Source organism: Chroicocephalus ridibundus, chromosome 3 (assembly GCF_963924245.1).
Source record: "Chroicocephalus ridibundus chromosome 3, bChrRid1.1, whole genome shotgun sequence".
In the NCBI taxonomy this organism is placed as follows: domain Eukaryota; kingdom Metazoa; phylum Chordata; class Aves; order Charadriiformes; family Laridae; genus Chroicocephalus; species Chroicocephalus ridibundus.
Genome location: NC_086286.1, coordinates 47430392 through 47447589, shown reverse-complemented (window position 1 = coordinate 47447589; position 17198 = coordinate 47430392). Strand labels below are relative to the sequence as shown.

Below are 17198 nucleotides of genomic sequence, written 5' to 3'. Positions count from 1 at the left end.
TCATTGCAAGGTCCTTCTACCCTAATAGTGCAAAAAGGTATGGTAAGAATGGTAAGAATTGTATAGCTCCCGCCTCCCCTTTTCTTTCATAAGGGAACAACTTTCATGTATTATTTTCTTGTGGAGTAGTCCTCATTTCAGCTGGAAGAATCTTTGAAGTTCAAAGTCGATTGTGTCTGGAGGGAAAGGTTACTTAGCATGGGAGCCACATGATTTAAGACTGGTTCGAAGTTCAGATTTTTGCTGTCATTCTTTTTCTGCAGATAGAAAAGTACTTTTTTATCTCATCCCCAAACCTTCTAACATGATCAAATATTAGTGCTGTTTGCCCTAGACTTGCTAACACCTAGCAGAAAACCAGCACTTCGTAAAGGCTGGAGGTACAAATGTAGTAGATCCAAATTGCATGCTTGTGCAGTCGCAAATACAACACAGCAGTTAGGATCTTCAGTGCCTTACTTCTTGGAAGAAAACACTGTAATAGCAACAGAAGATATTATTTCAGGATACAAATATGGTATAATTTGAATGTTAGAGCATTTAATTACACCCATGAATGCATTAAAATGCCCTCTTTGCAAAGGAGGTGTGTTTGTAGAGAGTTGGAGGTTTTTTAGTGTTAGGGACTGGTTTAGTGGTGCCTTTTTAATGTTGCCACAAGATGGCACTATGGAAATTCAAGGTTAGGCTGGTGGCTGGAAAATCTTCAGTAGTGGTACCCAGCATCCTGGTGTCAATGGGCTTCCTTTCAGTGGCTTTCAGGTCAAGTCTGTCAGTTTGTTACTAGTGCAGTAAGAACTTAATGCCATGCTAACACGGGTCTGACCAAGGGATAGCTGTCTGGTAGTAGGAAGGAGACAAAGAGAGCAGTAATATTTAGAGTACTATTTCAGCACTAGTGAAATAAGCTTATTTTTCCTTACTTTAATAATAGTAATAATAGTAAATAAAATAAAAATCACACTACAGCCTCCCAGACAAGCATGTTAGATATGTTAGATTGGTTTATGCTGTTATTTTGTTTCAAATTCTGCTCATATTCTACTTGAAAAAGTGATAAAGAGTTTTAATTCAGAATACCGCTTAGCTCTTTGTTGTCAAGAATCATCCAGATGAACTTGTCCTTGAGACAATTCTGTTGTAAGAATAGCATACAATCTAACTGCACTGATGATGGAGATTAGAGAGGGGCATATCATCAAATACTTGCCAGTATTTGTTGTTCTCTTTTTACTACATTGCTATAAATACTTGTAATTCTGTAGTTTGATGTCTTGTTTGTCTGATGTGTTGATAGACATGACTTCTTTGTTAATGCTACTTTTTATGTTGTATGTGAATTACATGTTAAAAAAACATAAGGCAAATCCGATTGCCATGAATATTTGATTGATTTGAGATGAAATACCGATATTTTTTTTCTCTTCCTCTGTGACAACCAACAAGACTGAATAACAGCTTGTGATGTGGATGTGTCTCAGTTTGTGTCCACTTGGACCTACCTGCTTTTGTTGATGTTACTGCAAACCTATTGTATGGTGTCTGTGGAGGTGTGAAATCCTGCCTGCTTAACTCTTAATGTAACAATTTAGGTACTAAGTTTTTTCAGTGTTTTTAACGTGAACGTCTCTCTGTCAAGTCTAATTCATTATATAGTTTTGTTTTAGGAAGTACAGCAATATAATGCCCTGAAGAGTTTTTAATTAGAACGTTAAAACTGATTTGTTTTACTCTCTTATAGATTTCCAGCACAAAATAACAGTGCAGGCCTCCCCCAATCTGGATAAGAGGAGGAGTTTAAACAGTAACAGTTCTAGTCCATCAAGTAGCCCCACAATAATTCCTCGTCTTCGAGCTATACAGTGTAAGTCTCCACCATTTCTATTTGTTCATTTGGTCAATAGAGACTGTTTGTTCCATATACTCATTGAAACACTGGTGGTAGTATCAGATTCCAGGCAGATTTCTGTCAGATTTCCAGGTCTCTTAACTTGTTCTAACATTTGCAACTTGTTCTTTGATGGGAGAGCTAATCCTGCTAAAATGAAAAATAATTTTCAGTAATTCAACATGATTGTGAATTCTTTAAATCATATCTTTCCTTAATAACTTCAGGAACTCATTTGTAAACTGATTGGGATAAAACAACAAAGAATCAAAATGTATAATGGTAAAAGGCAAAGCATCACGTCTAGAACCAATGTAAGATGGAAAACAAGGTTTTATTTGGTATTGGAGTTGATAGCGGAAATCAGTTATAGACTATCAAAAAAAAATACTCAGAGAATAAGGGAGTCATGTAATATGGAAAGGTTAAAGAATCAGCCAGCAACTCTGCTTGCCTACAACAAAAGAGAAGCAAGCTTTAAGCAAACACAAAACCAGGAGAAAATAAAGAAGTTTGCTTTAGTTTTTTGGAAACAAAGAAACAAAATTGTGGGTATGCTTGTAGGTCTGTCTTATTCCATGTGTACTGATGACAGAAGGGAATGTGTGTTCATGCTTAGGTAGTGGAGGTACCGTGAATATGGAAGAAAACTGATCATACTGTTACAGTGAATCACACATTTATATCTGGAAATGATATATGTAGAGATAGAAAACAGTTCCTACAGAATTCACTGTTTGCATTTGGACTGTCTGATCTACTGTGCAAAGTAGATTGTCCAATGATCCATATTCAGTGTGGAATGCCTTAAACTTCTCTCTCTGTATGAATCAGTGGAACCTGTTCCAGCTGGTTGCTTATGGATGGTGACTATCTTCTCTTGCAAGGGTAGTCAACTCTGAAGGAAATTACTTCACAGTCTGGCTTTATCAGATGTAAATAAGGAGGAGGGGAAATCAAAATGCATGGGGATTTTTTTTTTTTCTGCATACTGTTCTGTAGCTAGATTATTTTCTATTGTTTTAAAATCAGACTGAAACTTTATTTAAAGTTTGGATAGAAACCAGATCTCTCATCTCCTTTGGAATACCTCTGCCTCATGAAATCCCTGTCGTTATTAACGTCTGAAGGAGAAGTGCTGTATTTTCTGGCAGTGACTTTATTATTTGTTTGAACTGTAACTGATACAGTTCCCTCGGTGAAGACCATTACTACCCATATCTTATGGATAAAGGAGAGAGGTGGACAAACCCTGCCTTGCTTTTCTTAATGAAAATTTGAGATGAAAGGAAAATTACGTAAAGTCTTTTTCAGAGGTTACCTGATACCGTATCTGTGGTGATAATGGTTTTCTGACCTCAAACCGTGTGGTGGCTTTTTATGGTTGTTTGGGGTTTTTTTACTGCAGAAAGGTAAGAAAGGTTTTTCTTAGTAAAATGTCATAATTACATATAAAATGAGACAGTCTTGTTTATCTGTGATTCTCCTTGCTCTGTGTGGAAATGCTTGGAAATGAAGGAAGTGTCAGGTATTGGCATGATTATGAAAACTTGAGGGTTTGGGTTTTTTTGAATACATAGCCTTACATAAGCTAGAGTGGTGCCACTCCTCGTATGTGTGTTAAGTGCTGCTAGGTATTTTTTTTTTTTTTTTTTTTTTTTATTTGAGCAGGCATTTGTATTTGTAGGAGTAGAACATGCAGGACAACATAAAGGCTCTCCTTTAGAAGTAGTATGCTTCTGTTACTGAGTTTGGATCCCTAGGCTTAACCTAAAAGCTTATCAGATATCTCACAAGTATCTAGCTGAAACAATTTAGCTTCCACACCCATCTGCACCTGTGCAGAATAAATTCTCTTTCCCACAATAATGTTTTATCTTGATTTAACTTCAAAGTGCCTTTGTTTCAAGAAGACTTGCTCAAATACAGGTGATTTGAACAGGCATATCTAACAATTGGTTACTTGATTGCTTTGTCATGAGTGAGTCTAGCTTCCGAATCTAAAAGTTTTTTAAGTTAAAACAAGAATCTAGTTATTTGTAAATCTTGTTTTTAAAACAAATTCAGCTGATTTTAAAAGGTGTTTTAAAGGGAGGCAGAAAACCAGTAAGATATATATTCCATAGGTCCTGGAATGTGGTTGAAAATGGCAGTGTAAAGAAGGCAAAGTAGAGTGCCGTACTACAGAGGAAGCTGTGCTGGCGAGAAGGCCTGTGGTGAGGCAGGAGGAGAGCACTGTGCAGTACATAAGCGGAAGAACCATGGGCATGAAAATGGCACTTCATTTATCATGCTCCTATAACTGGCTAAGTTGTTTTTCTTTTAGGTCTCTCCATCATAGCTGTAAGCATGCTACATTGATAGCAAGCTACTTTTCCAGTTAATTATATATGAAAACCTACTTGCCTGTGTCCGGTCATAGAAAGAGGATCCTCTAAACCATACAGTAAAAACCTGCTGTCAAAAGAAGCTTAGTGCCTTTATAGATCTGGGCTTTATGACCCAAGATAAACATACAAGTAGGGAAACAGTTCTGTTTCTGAAATTAACTTGACTAAGAATCTCTACTACATTCTCTTAATTTTTCCTCAGTGATTCCCAAAACAGATACACACACAACTAATGGCCGAAGAAACAGTGTATATGTGTACCAGCAAGATGTAGATATCACAAGTGAATATGAACTTCCCAGTGGGGTTATGAAAAAAGGCAAGATTTCATTATGTTTCAAAGGTGCTGGTTCTGTTTAACGTAACAGTTGAGACAGTGACAGACTAAGCATTTAATGAAGGTTAGGCGCTTTAAAAGTATAATTTTTTCTTGGTGTAGTGAGAAAGAAAATATTGTACATTGTCACAATTGGAATATTCTGTTTTATTTGATACCAGTTGTTCCACAGCATATATTTTCTTCATTGGAATTTAAGTGCTCAGTCTAACTCACTTGTCTTAATTACCAAAATATAAGGTTCTCAGTTAAAGGAAGCATGGAAAATATAATTTTTAATTTTTTTTTTCTGCTTTGTCTTTAATTTGGGTCTCCTGTCAGATCATAAATTATTTTTCTTGCTTGCTCATCTTTTTGGATTGGTGCAGTTTGTGTGTCGGTTTTTGTAAAAGAAAAAAAATTTTGTCTACTCCTTGTTGTGTTTCTGTGTCAAAATGGTTTTGCAGTGGAGAAAATATTCTGTTCTGTCAAAATATTTTGGATTTAGAAATAATATTTATGTGTGGGGTTTTTTTGTTTGTGTTTTTAAATCCAATCTCTAGTAACTTCAGATGAAAGCAACAGAACTTGGGGGAGGAGCACAGCTTATCACCAAGAAGAGTTTGAAGATGTGAAGAGAAGTTTTAAAAAGAGAGGTTGTACGTGGGGACCAAGTTCAGTTCAAACAAAGGATCGTGCAGATTGTAAGGACAAGTATGTCTACTACATTTTGTTTGTTTGATAATACTAAGTGTTCTTGGTAACCAAATCTCTAACGTAGGTGGTGAGCGAGAGGAGTTCTGCAGTCTCTAGTTAAAGCTAAAACTCATTCCTACTTGTTATTAACTTAGGAATTACATTAATAACGAGTAGCTCCCCCACATAGACTTGAGAGTAAAACACTTATCTTAAAGTTTTAGTGGCTTTTTATCTATTACCCTTTATCTCTGTTTTTTGAGACTTGGAACATACTGAGATGCTGAGCAGCAAATGCATACCAGACATTCATGGCCTGTCTGTCTGTCTTGCCCTTCCTCACATTGACTTGAGGAACTACAAGCATGGCCCCCAGTGGGCGCCAACTTTGTGTATGTGAAGCACAGTTCACTCCAGCAACATCATTTACACTGACCAACTCAGAGTGAAAAGGTTCTGAAAATCAGCTGGACACCTGTGCTTTCAGATTGCTCAAAACTGGAGATCAGCAGTTTGTCTGAAACAAGAAGTCCTTTTCTTTGTTTCTTGCAGTACATATAATTATTTATAGCACCTTTTCTTTCTTTTTCTTGATAGAGACATACACTCATTTACCTGTGGCAGTAGTTGTTTCCAGACTGTCTCCTGAAACTGGCTTTATGATATTTTTGTTTGTTTTAAAGTCACTATGTTTAATAAATTTCCAATATTCACATCATTTCTTTGACACAGTGAAACTGTTGTCCAGGTTTTCACCAACTTTTTTTTTAATAGGTAGTTAAGGCCCATTTTTAATTGGCTTCCTTTTTAGGCCTGAAATTTTCATCTAAGGAATACCTAATATAGGGCATGTATCAATTTGTAATCATATGACTCCGTACTATTATATACAATTTTTTTTTTACCTTTAGAAAGTTTTACTGTTTTCAGATTATGTACTACATGTTTATAGTTTAAAAAGAAAGGTGTTCTAGTAATTTTCTGCCAAAGCGTATATAAGCATGGTATGCTCTGTAATATCAAAATAACTATTGTTATTTCAGAATAAGACCCCTTTCGGATGGCAGCAACCCTTGGTCAACGCTTTTAATGAAAAATCAGAAGGGTGTTCCCTTAGCTTCACTATTTGTGGACCAAGGTAAGAGCTTTTTTTGAAAAAGTGAAAGTTGCCATATAATGGCATTAAGTCTACTTCCAACTTCCAGTGTTATAAATTGTGTTGCTTTAATTCCTCAAGGATTATACACCTTATTAGAAGAGTAGTCATGTTAGAAATAATTTTCCTGTACAAAAAACTGTAAGTGTTAACATCTTTACATTTCCAGCATTAGCAGCTAAGAAATACACATGGTGTGTGAGCAGTACCACAAAGATTTTTATTTTTTTTTCCACATATTGGAGGCTGATCTGTATATGAAGTCTGCAGTCACCACTTTTTAGCGTCTTCTAAAAAGAAATATCTAAATCAGTAATTGTCTTGATAATTAAATGATAATTAATGACTTTTATTGTTAGTGGGCTCTGCATAGTTGTTTAAAAAAATGCATAGTCGTTTACAAACTTGTAAGCTCTCATGTATTCCCAGATATTAGTTCCCTATTTTTTTTTTTAATGAGACTTATTCTCTAAATTTGCAAGAAAAAAATCTGTATATTTCAAATTTTAAAGTTGTTTAGGCAACATTTATTTACAGATAAATCACAAGGAAAAACATACTTAATCCTCTTAGGATCAGGAACGTAATAGCTCTATGTTTCTTCTTACGTGTATTACTATAATGTACTGTGGCTATACAATATTCATAATCATTTTCAAATTTGCACACAGTTCCTATACTGCAGATTCTCTTATCTGAAAAAATTAAGTTACCAGTGTCAGGAAAAAAACTGTGATATAACTTGGTATCCATACCAGTGGCTAGTTTTATGCCGGCTGGAAGAGGAAATGGTAAGCTGATTGGGCACTGCTTTTTTTTATTTTTCTCCCTAGGAAAAAGGCATTTTCATCTTCATATATACTGGTAGGGGTATAAATCAAGGCTTCACAAATAGTTGTTTTATAGATTTATTAGCTTATTACTAAACCCCAACATACAGAGAAGACTATACAAGTTTACATATTTGCATTTCAAATATTCCTGTGTTTATTCGGTAGCATTCAGTAGTTTACAGTGGAACAACACATGTAAATCAAATTATACCTTTCATTTTATTTGTCATTAGGTGTGAGATGTCAAGTTTACTTTTTACTCCAGACCACTGTGGCCTAATGTATTAATTGGGAAAATTTCTAGTAACTCACTGGATTTTGAAATAGAGCTTAATTGAAAGTGTTGTAAAGAATGTGTTCCAGATCTTATCTGGCAGTTTGTATAGTACACTACTTCACTGTTATCCATACACAGAAATACTTTCCATATTATTTGAAAAGCACTACCAAAGTGTTGCAAATCCTCAAATACCACAGAAAATGCAAAGACAGTATCTGCTTTTCAACTGTGTTGAGTGCATAAAGGTTGGGAGGTACATTATGTCTCTCTGAAAATAAAGGTATGTGTTTCAGATGTGGAAAACATAATTTATTTACGGTTAACTTGTATATTTAGGAAGATTGATCTGCAAGTTGCTTCTAATAGAATTTGCTTTTGAGTTGCTAAAAGGATGAAATTGTAGCAAAATAGTACTTCTGTTATTTTAAAGTCTATCGAGAACATGAAGAGGTTAAGAGTTAGGATGTGTTTCCGAATCTTACAAGTGAGTCTCTGAGCCTCTGATTGCATCTAAAGGGGGAGGACAGTATACCTCAAGATTAAGACTTGTGTAAGTGAAAGGAAATAATGGTGTACATATGCAGACATGCAGTAGCAAAATAGATGAATTGCAATCTTAAAATATACTGTAATGTTTTATAGGTGTCTGTACTGATAAGAAACTTCTCCCTGAAGGTTTGGACAGTAAAAGACCAAAGCCAGTTAAGTTGCCGAATCAGGCCTATATTAATCTACCTCTTTGGAAAGACGATCAGGGAGAGAATACAGTAGAACATGAGAGCTTTGAAGAAGGAACCTCTGCTAGTTCTACAAATAGTACTCCTCAAATGACACCTACAAACAGTCTGAGCAGGACACCACAGAAAAAGAAGACTGATTCAGTGCTGTATGGGTGTGCTGTCCTCCTTGCATCTGTTGCCCTGGGCTTAGATATCAGAAGGCTGAACAAATCACAGGGTCCAGATGAACTCTTGCCTAAAGATGAGAAGAAGAAGCGTGATGGAATATTTCAGCGTGCTTCAAAATTTCGCAGGAGTGCCAGCCCTACGAGACTGCAGTCCAAGAAAGAGGAAACAAGTATTCCTTCCCTAAATCCAGCTGCAAGTACTGTGAATCTTCTCTCTATGCCCTCCATTTCCACAAAATGCCTACTTCAGTCTGACAGTGAAGATGCGTTTGTAAGCACTGTGCTTGGTGATTGTGGTCCATGTAGTTCCACTGATGACTTTTCATCTGAAACTTTTGAAAGTACGAGAGAACAGAGGGTACAGCTGGCTCCTAACACAGTTTCTACACGATTAAAAAATCAGCCTTTTAATCATGGTCTAAAACAAGAATCTCAAAACGTGCCAAACAGTTCCTTGACAAAGTTAAGTGTGTTGGGTCACAGACGAACCTTATCAGATGGGAACAATTTTCAGACCACAGGTGGGTGATTAAGAACTTAAAATGTAAGAAATTTTTAAATATAGAAACAGAAAATGTAGGGAAACTAACCATTCACTAATGAGCTGCTAAGATTTTTGTTACACTGTTATGTGTTAGCTGACCCACCATAACTGTATGCAGGTAAGCCCTCTGTGTCTGAATCCTGAATAAACTACCAGTGCTTGGAATAATACCCTGTTAGGAGTGTGGGTGTGGAGATTTAAGGAGGAAGAGACAATTTATTTTAAGGCAATATCTATTTTTCTCAGGTATTGCAAAAATAGGCTTCCCTGGTCCTTTAATGTTGTCGAGAACCTGCTTTTTGTGAAAGGTACATTGTTAGCGTCATGGCCAAAATAAAACTGAGACCATGTCAGGTGCATGCATTATGCAGTTGTGGACTTTGTGAGACTGAGAGTACATTTATTTAGTATGATTTCACAGTCTGCATAGGTGAGTCATTGAGCATCATTTTGGTACCGCACATTTATTAACTTCAAGAAAAAGAAGTTTAGTAAGTTTTGATTTGCTTGCTGAATGTCAGAAGTTCCACGCATCCTTAAGTTAAGCTGTTGATAAAAGTTTAAGCTGAAAGAAAGGTATTTAAATCTGGTCTTCATATAAATGGATAAGTTTAATGAGTTTTTGAAAAGTTTTGAATTTCAATACTGTGTTCTGTGGTGGACTAAATGTAATATTCTTCATGGTATGCTGTGCATGTGTAATTACTTATAATAACTAGACAAATTTGTGGGGCTTTATTCCAATATTAACATTTATCCAGTTATTGGGTAGTTAATGCTTTCTCTATCTATCTCTTTTGGAGCAATAAAATAAATTGTTATGGCCTCTAGCAGAAAGTATAGATGCAAAAATGTTATTTGAGCACTGTTAGTCCTCTCTCAGATTTCCCACAAATGTACGAGCCTCTTAATTTTTCTGGTGGGGAAAAAAAACCACTAGTGTTTATGGCAACCCAGTTTTACAAATGGCAAAGAAATCAAGAAGTCAAATGGTTTAAATTGTCTTTTTTTGTTTGGCCTTTCCTTTCCCTTAGCTAATGGATTTGCTGCAACCAATGATGTCTCCACATTACCAGTTCTATCAGTTACTGGAACTCTGCACTCTCCGTCTGTTCAACAAAGAAGCAATCACAGCGGTGTTTCAACTGAAAAGCAAAGCGCTGTCAATATTATATCAAGGCCTCGACCTTCTTCTCTAAGAAATAAAATCGATACGTGGCAGATTATTCCACGTATTATTAAACCAAACTCTAAAGACTCTGAATATTTAGAGGGCAATGTAGATCCAGATGTTAACTTCTTGCCAGATACTGAGGAAAGAACTAACTGCCACATGCCCTCATTACTTGATATTGATGTGGAAGGTCAAAACAGAGACTGTACTGTGCCTTTATGTAGAATGAAGAGCAAAACTTGTCGGCCATCTATATATGAACTGGAGAGAGAGTTTCTGTCATGAGTGCCTTTCATTTTAAAAATGTTTGCTTTTTAAAGGGGAACAAATATAAAATTCTTGTCCATCTAATGCTTTGTGCTGCTGTTTTCTGATGTACTGTGACAAATAGTACCAAAATTATTAAAATGGGCAGCTTTCTTAAGAAAGTGTAGTAGGTGCCTCTTTCAAATGTTCCTTGGAATCCCAGCTGGTAACTTGAAAAGGACAATGCTGCAAAATAGGTGAACTTTATATTTTGAATAACTAAAATAACATGCCGACCTGCCTCTGTAGTGTCACAGAAGTTTTCTTTAGGTTTGAGGGGTTTTGCTAGAAATTTAACTTTTGCACATCGAAAAAATGAATGCTGTGTTCCAACAACAAGAGTTTCGCCTCAGAAGTGGTTGCCTGCAGCTTGCCTCTGTGGCCTGTAGAATTAGGGAGGGGGGCAGGGGATTTAAGGTAAGGTGCTGGTGTAGGAGGCTTTGTTCACTCCTCATTAAGTAGCTGGTGACTTTTTGGCATTTGATACTGAAATCGATTAAGGACCAGCAGCTGAATTTGCAGTCTTTGCCCTTGGTTTTTGTGAGAAGTTTCAACTGTGTGCATTAGTTTCTCCAGAAAGCTACACTGCTTGTATAAACACTTCAGTTTCAGGCACCATATTGAATTGAGAGGGTAAACTTCAGTATTGTGGTTGCATTAAAGGTATTGGACATACTTTGTAATGTGAAACATTCTTTGTAGGTAAGGATACACTGGAACGTAAATGTTTGTACTCTTAACCTGTTGAAGACTACAGTGTTTGCACTGAAAACAATATTCTTGGTTTGGGATTTTTTTGTTTGTGGTGGAGGGGTTTGCCCCCCTTCTTGTTTTCTAAATTCTGCTGCACCTTGTATAGAGGAAAGATGGTGGATTTTAAGGATGATTGGTTTTGGTTTTAAGTGAGCCAACGGTGCATTTTACTGCACTCAAATTTTAAAACTGCAATAATATAATATTAAATCTTTCAGTATAGTCTCTGCAGCTTTTCTTCCAAAGGTTACTACTGAGTGCCCAGTTATTCACATTTAGGAATTAAAGGACAGAAACAGATATGCTTGACTGGTTTTCAGTGATAGAAAGGTTCCAGGAAATTCCAAGTAATTAATTGTGGGGGGAGGAACACTTAACCTTGATAACATTGATAGTTTAATTTTTTACAGTATCACTAAGAGATTAAATAAAACCAAATGCACAGTATACTTTCGTGAAAGCATTTCTATAATTAAAGGAACATCCCTCGTATTCCAGTATTTGAAGTCTTAATTTTGCATATCATTTGACGTTTAAATATTCTTCATAAATGAAATCAGATCACGTTAGAATAAAACTACTATGTTTCCATCAGAACACTGTTTTGTTGAGCCCTTTGTTTTAAATATTTTCTCCTTTGCTCTGCTGTCGTGGGAGTTCAGTTGTTAAATAGAATACATAATTGCTTAAAGCTTCAAAACCAAGGGATTAAAAAAGAAAGTTTCTGTTCTAAGGTTGGTATGCAGTACAGTGGCTACCTTTGGGGATGACGGATACATAGAAAAATCATGAAGTCTTAATCACAGAGCAGAACACAGAAAATGCAACTTCGCAGCTCTCAAAGTGAAAATAGACAAGGATTTCCTTAAAGTATTAGTTTACCAAACGTAAAGACATAACCACTAGTTGTCTGTGAAACTAAATGCTTGCATAACAAATTATTAAGTTATTACATTTTGTTCAGACCTGTTTCTGGTTCAGTATTCTTATTTCTTTGTCAACATGATTCAAGTTGCATACTGTTCTTTGTCTTTTCTTTAAACTTTAATTTCATCAGAAGACTTTCATAGATGAAGTCTATTCCAGTTTTAATACAAAACGTTTTCATAAAATAAAGTCAGGTAATGCACATGGATCAAATTTTAAATATAGTTTGATAGCAGATTTATCTTCAAGGCTTAATTAGAATTTGGAGCATTATGTATATTTCAGCTCTTTATTGATCAATTATTCCTGTGTAATACTGAGAGAAAAGAAGTTGATTGTATTACGTGTTTCTGAAGAAAGTAGCTCTGGCTTTCTACAGGAAAATCTCAGGTGCTGAAGTATTTTGTCTTGTAAACTTCTGTTAAGTTCTGTTCTGTACTTTTAAGGTTTATATAATTTTGAATGTTGAATTTTGCACCCTGTGTTTTATAACCAATAGTGTCAGGATAAAAAGCTCATTGTGAGCTATATTCTTTTCACTTATCAGTGGTTTGTCTGTCTTGTAATTAAACAAAGATTTCTGTTCCTGTTCAGTGGATAATTTCCCATAAGAGTGGGACATACGATATGACCAGCCCAGTGCGTTGTAACTAATTTAGGAGTTTGTTTTTCACCTCTTATTCTGAGACAGTTTAGGTAAGCCATCTCAAATACTTCTCTTATGTGATACAGTTTTTTTTAAGCTATAGACTATAGTGCTTTATAAATATCTTTTTATAGTTTAAAATTATAGGCCAGTCTTCACTGAGATTAGAAAGAAAAAAATTATTGCAATCATGGTTTCACAATCTGCATTTCACTTGTCACCAGAGAAATTTTCTGTAAAGGTATGGGAATCTGGTATGCATTAAGTCTTGGTCGTTAAAAGTATATTTATTTCAATGTAGGTTAATAGCCTGACCAAATAATAATTTATGTTGATTGTTTTAGCATAAAACTGAAGGTGCTTACACTACAAAGATTAAGATAAACACTTGACTGCTGTTTTACAAAATCTGATGATTTAAATGTTTTTATTTAAAAAAATAAATGTTTTGTAGCTATTGTATTGCAAAGTGACCTGAATTTTCTTGAAAAATATATTTTAATGCCTTCTTAATACGTACAAAGGAGTTCTCTGGTGAATAAGCAGGAACTATAGGCTATGGCCAGCCTGTTCTTAGAAAATTAGAATGTAATTGTTACTTTAAGATTAATTGTCTGGTACAGTAACATGAATGTTCCTGTAATTTCTTGCAGTTGGTGTTGACGGAAATATATAGTATGAGCTTGTTCTTTCTTTCATGTGACCGTAATACTTCTTTTGATGCTTTTACAATGTTGGCTGGTTATCTTAGAGGAGATAGACCAGCGTTTATAAATACATTCTGCATCTGATTCAGCATCAAGAATACAGGTAAGGAATAACAAATTTCTGTTGTGGGTTTTTTTGGGGAGGATGGTTTGTCGGTTTTTTCGTTTGGGGGGGTGTTGGTATTTCGATTTTGTTGTTGTTTGGTTGGTTGGGGTTTTTTTTGGCAATTGAAGCCAATACTTTCTTTGTAATATTTTCTAACACCTTGTTTTGTGAACTTCCTTCTTTGCCTATCATGCTATGGGTGCATTAGCCAATCTTTCAGTAAGGAGAAGAGGACATATCCGTTTGCACAGTGGCAACAGGCAGGACACAGCAAAGTCTCTAGCAGTGCAGCAAAATTCAAAGCTGTAAGCCCAATCTTATAAAGACATGTCTGCATAGACCTTACAGTGATGCAGGCTAGATGATAACAACAACAAATATATATATATATATATATATATATATATATATATAAAACACGTCCTGTGAGCACCAGTATCGAGCCCAGATTCTAAACCAAGCTGCACAGGCAATTTATTTTATATGTAATGTTATAATGGTAATACTAAGATCTGCTTATGAGTGTGTGGTAATGGAAAAGATCCCATTCTTACTAGCTGCCTCCCTTTTTAATATAACTAGTCAGATCACTGCAGTGCATGCATTATAAGGAGCTAATGAGACTCTGTTACCTAGTACATTTTTTTGGTGTAAGTTTGGTGGCGCTTAAGATTGTGGTATTATTGTGGTCCTTGCAAATGTGTAATGGATTTCTCCCTGAACATAAGTGAAAATGAGCAAACCAATTTACTTTTCTATTTCACAGCATCACAGGATCATTTAGCTTCTCTGCTGAGAAGAGTCTGGCTCCCTCTTCTTTCCCCCTTATTATATGTTTGTAAACAATGGTAAGATCCTCCTGGACCCTTCTCTTATCCAGGCTAAACGGTCCCAGCTCTCTCAGCCTCCAGTCCTTTCACTGTCCTTGTGACCCTGCACTGGATTTTTTTCTAGTAAGTCCATGTTTTTCTTGTGCTGGAGAGCCTAGAACTGGACCCAGCACTCCAGGTGTGGCCTTACCAGTGCTGAGTAGCGGAGAAGTATAACCTCCCTCAACCTGCTGGCAACACTCCTAATGCAAAATACCATTGGCCACCGTTGCTTTAAGGACATATTGCTGGCTTATGTTCAGTTTGTTGTCCACCAGGATCCTCAGGTGGATCCTTTTCTGCAAAGCTGCTTCCCCAGTGTGTACTGGTGCATGGGGTTGTTTCTCCCCATAGTGCATTTCCGCTTCATGAGATTCCTCTAAGACCTTCCAGCCTGTCTAAGTCTTTAAATGGCAGCACAACTATCTGGTGCATCAGCCACTCCTCATGGTTTTGTATCATCTGCAAATTTGCTGAGGATACACCCTGTCCCAGCATTCAGGTCATTAATGGAGATGTTAAACAGTTTTGGCACTACTGTCGGCCCCTGGGGTATTCCACTGGTGACTTGATGACATTTAAGCACATTGTAGTTAACACCGTCTCATATTATTCATGTAATGTAAAATATTTTTCTTAAGTGATTTAGGTAACTGCTATTCTTCAATTAGTTTCAAAGGCTTTTTTTTCCCATTTCAAAAATAAAGGTGTAATGACCAGTCTCACATCTAGGCTTTAGTGAATTGCTTTCAGTAGTTGAGATCTGGCATCAGGATGGCCAAGTTCAGTGTTTCTTAATGTAATAGCTTGTATCTGTTCAAAATCTTTACAGTTTGCTTTAAAAGCAGAGTCATGAATTCGGCCTGCATGACCGAACAAGTCAAACTTCAGTCAAATGTCAAATTTGGTGTTACTCCTTTAAGAGATCATTAATATGGAGATTCGTGCTCTGCAACACTGCTAAATAGACGTTTAAAAAAACACTTGCATTGTATCTGAGAACATCAGCCTTCCCTCCCACCACATCAAAGTATGCAGTTACGGGATTTGACAATTTGAAAATCCTGTGGCTGCTGAAGACATTCATGAATACTCTGGTCTCCGAAGGGGGGACGGAGGGCACAACAATGAACTCCTTGGTAGAAGGCTGTTAACAGTTCTCCAAAGAAAGGTGCCCAACGCAGCCATGCCTACTGTAACTGCTGAGTTCTTTGCATGCCAGAGAATTTACACAAGTGCTACGTTGTCCTGTCTCCCTACAAGAGTTCAAATATACGTAGCTGTGATCTTTGATGTAGTAGTAGTCACTATGAACAGTCTAGTCATCTGAGGGCTTGACAATCATTGTGAAAGCAGGTGGGAGTCTGCCGTTTTGGGGCCCAGGAGCAAACAGAAAGAATAGGATTATTCATTCCCCTTACTGTTTTGCAAATCACTTGAATAATTCAAAGATTTCTAAACTCCCTTTTATGGGAGACAGGACTAGGCAATAATATTTTACAAGGACTTTTTACTCTCTGCTACCCTCCAGACTGAAAGTGGTGTTTGTTCCTTGTGTTAGATGCCACTTTCTATGCCTGATAAATGATATCCAACTGTTGGAGGGATGGAAGATATTTTTCCAAGCCTGATGGAGTGAGGTACTGGTGCTAGGAAGCCAATGGATCAAACATAAGGTGTATCTGCCATTAGTCTAGGCAAGTCAAAGACTTAGTAGATGTATATTGTCCTTTGATTTAAGCTATTTTGAGTGCATTGTTCCTGAGGGTGCTGGATAATCTCTTACAGGCTGTTTCCAGGGGGAGGGTATTCACCCAAAGGGAATCCACTTCTGCTCCAGAAGTGGCTTGCACGTGGTCAGATGGCTTCTCGACTCTGTTGTTAGGGAAATGAGTATGCATCTCCATCAGTGCACTTGCCACCTGAAATGTTTAAGGCAGAAGTGGTGATGGTGATTCTATCAGCCATTGTAGTTATCATCAAAATACTTACTTTTTTCACTGTAGAACCCCTGAAATTATTCATATTGGTGGCTCCGCTCTGGATAGCAGAAATTTTCATTGCCAAGGCCCTGATTTCCTTCCTGTTTGTCATGCAGGTACTTGATGGCTGGCTCTGGGGCCAAGATAGAAACACCCTAGTTTAACCACAAGAAATACTTGTTAGACAAATGTTTGTGGTCATGGCAATAGCCTTATCTTTTTTTTTTTTTTATTGTACCCTACCCAATTTAGACCCGTGTGAAAGTCTTATCTTCTAGATATTTTTTCAGGTTGTTTTTTTTTTTTTAACCATGGTTGCTCTTCTGTGGTTAAGCAAATTCTGTTGGTATATAGAACCAGACCATTAAGAAGAAAACCTGTACTGTCATTATCTATAGCTAGAAGATGTAAAGAACAGATATTGTCTACAGTGACGTCACACTGGATAACTATGTAAGGCGTATTAAGAGTGTCGTAGCATGGAGTTATCACCTATGATCACTTTTGCAAGTTTGGGGAGCTCTACGTAATATATTCTTCTCTCAGGCCTACAGAGCTGCCATGGGGGTACTGTTTCCACAGCTGTACTAAGTATTACACAGTACACAGAAGAAAAATGTGTGTGTGAGACTAATTTTTTTTTTTTAAGCAGGGTTCTGAATCCTTTCCAGAAAGTCAGGAGTGCTCTTTGTGTTTGAAAATTATGTGCTCATAGATA

General features: G+C 36.6%; 1 protein-coding gene across 3 annotated transcripts in view; it reads left to right on the top strand.

Annotated features, from left to right (window-relative positions):
- The window catches only part of MAP3K21 (mitogen-activated protein kinase kinase kinase 21), a 40622-nt gene extending 30010 nt beyond the window's left edge, over positions 1-10612 (top strand). Inside the window, exons 6-11 of one of the 3 annotated variants that reach the window (XM_063329029.1) lie at positions 1742-1864; positions 4481-4597; positions 5158-5308; positions 6334-6428; positions 8202-8987; positions 10045-10612. In XM_063329029.1, coding sequence (XP_063185099.1) covers positions 1742-1864; positions 4481-4597; positions 5158-5308; positions 6334-6428; positions 8202-8987; positions 10045-10469 — 1697 coding nt within the window. In that variant the 3' untranslated portion in view covers positions 10470-10612. Of the gene's footprint in view, positions 1-1741; positions 1865-4480; positions 4622-5157; positions 5309-6333; positions 6429-8201; positions 8988-10044 lie in introns of all 3 variants that reach the window. The other 2 variants (XM_063329028.1, XM_063329030.1) reach the window with 2 other exon arrangements.
- The last annotated feature ends 6586 nt before the right edge of the window (positions 10613-17198 follow it).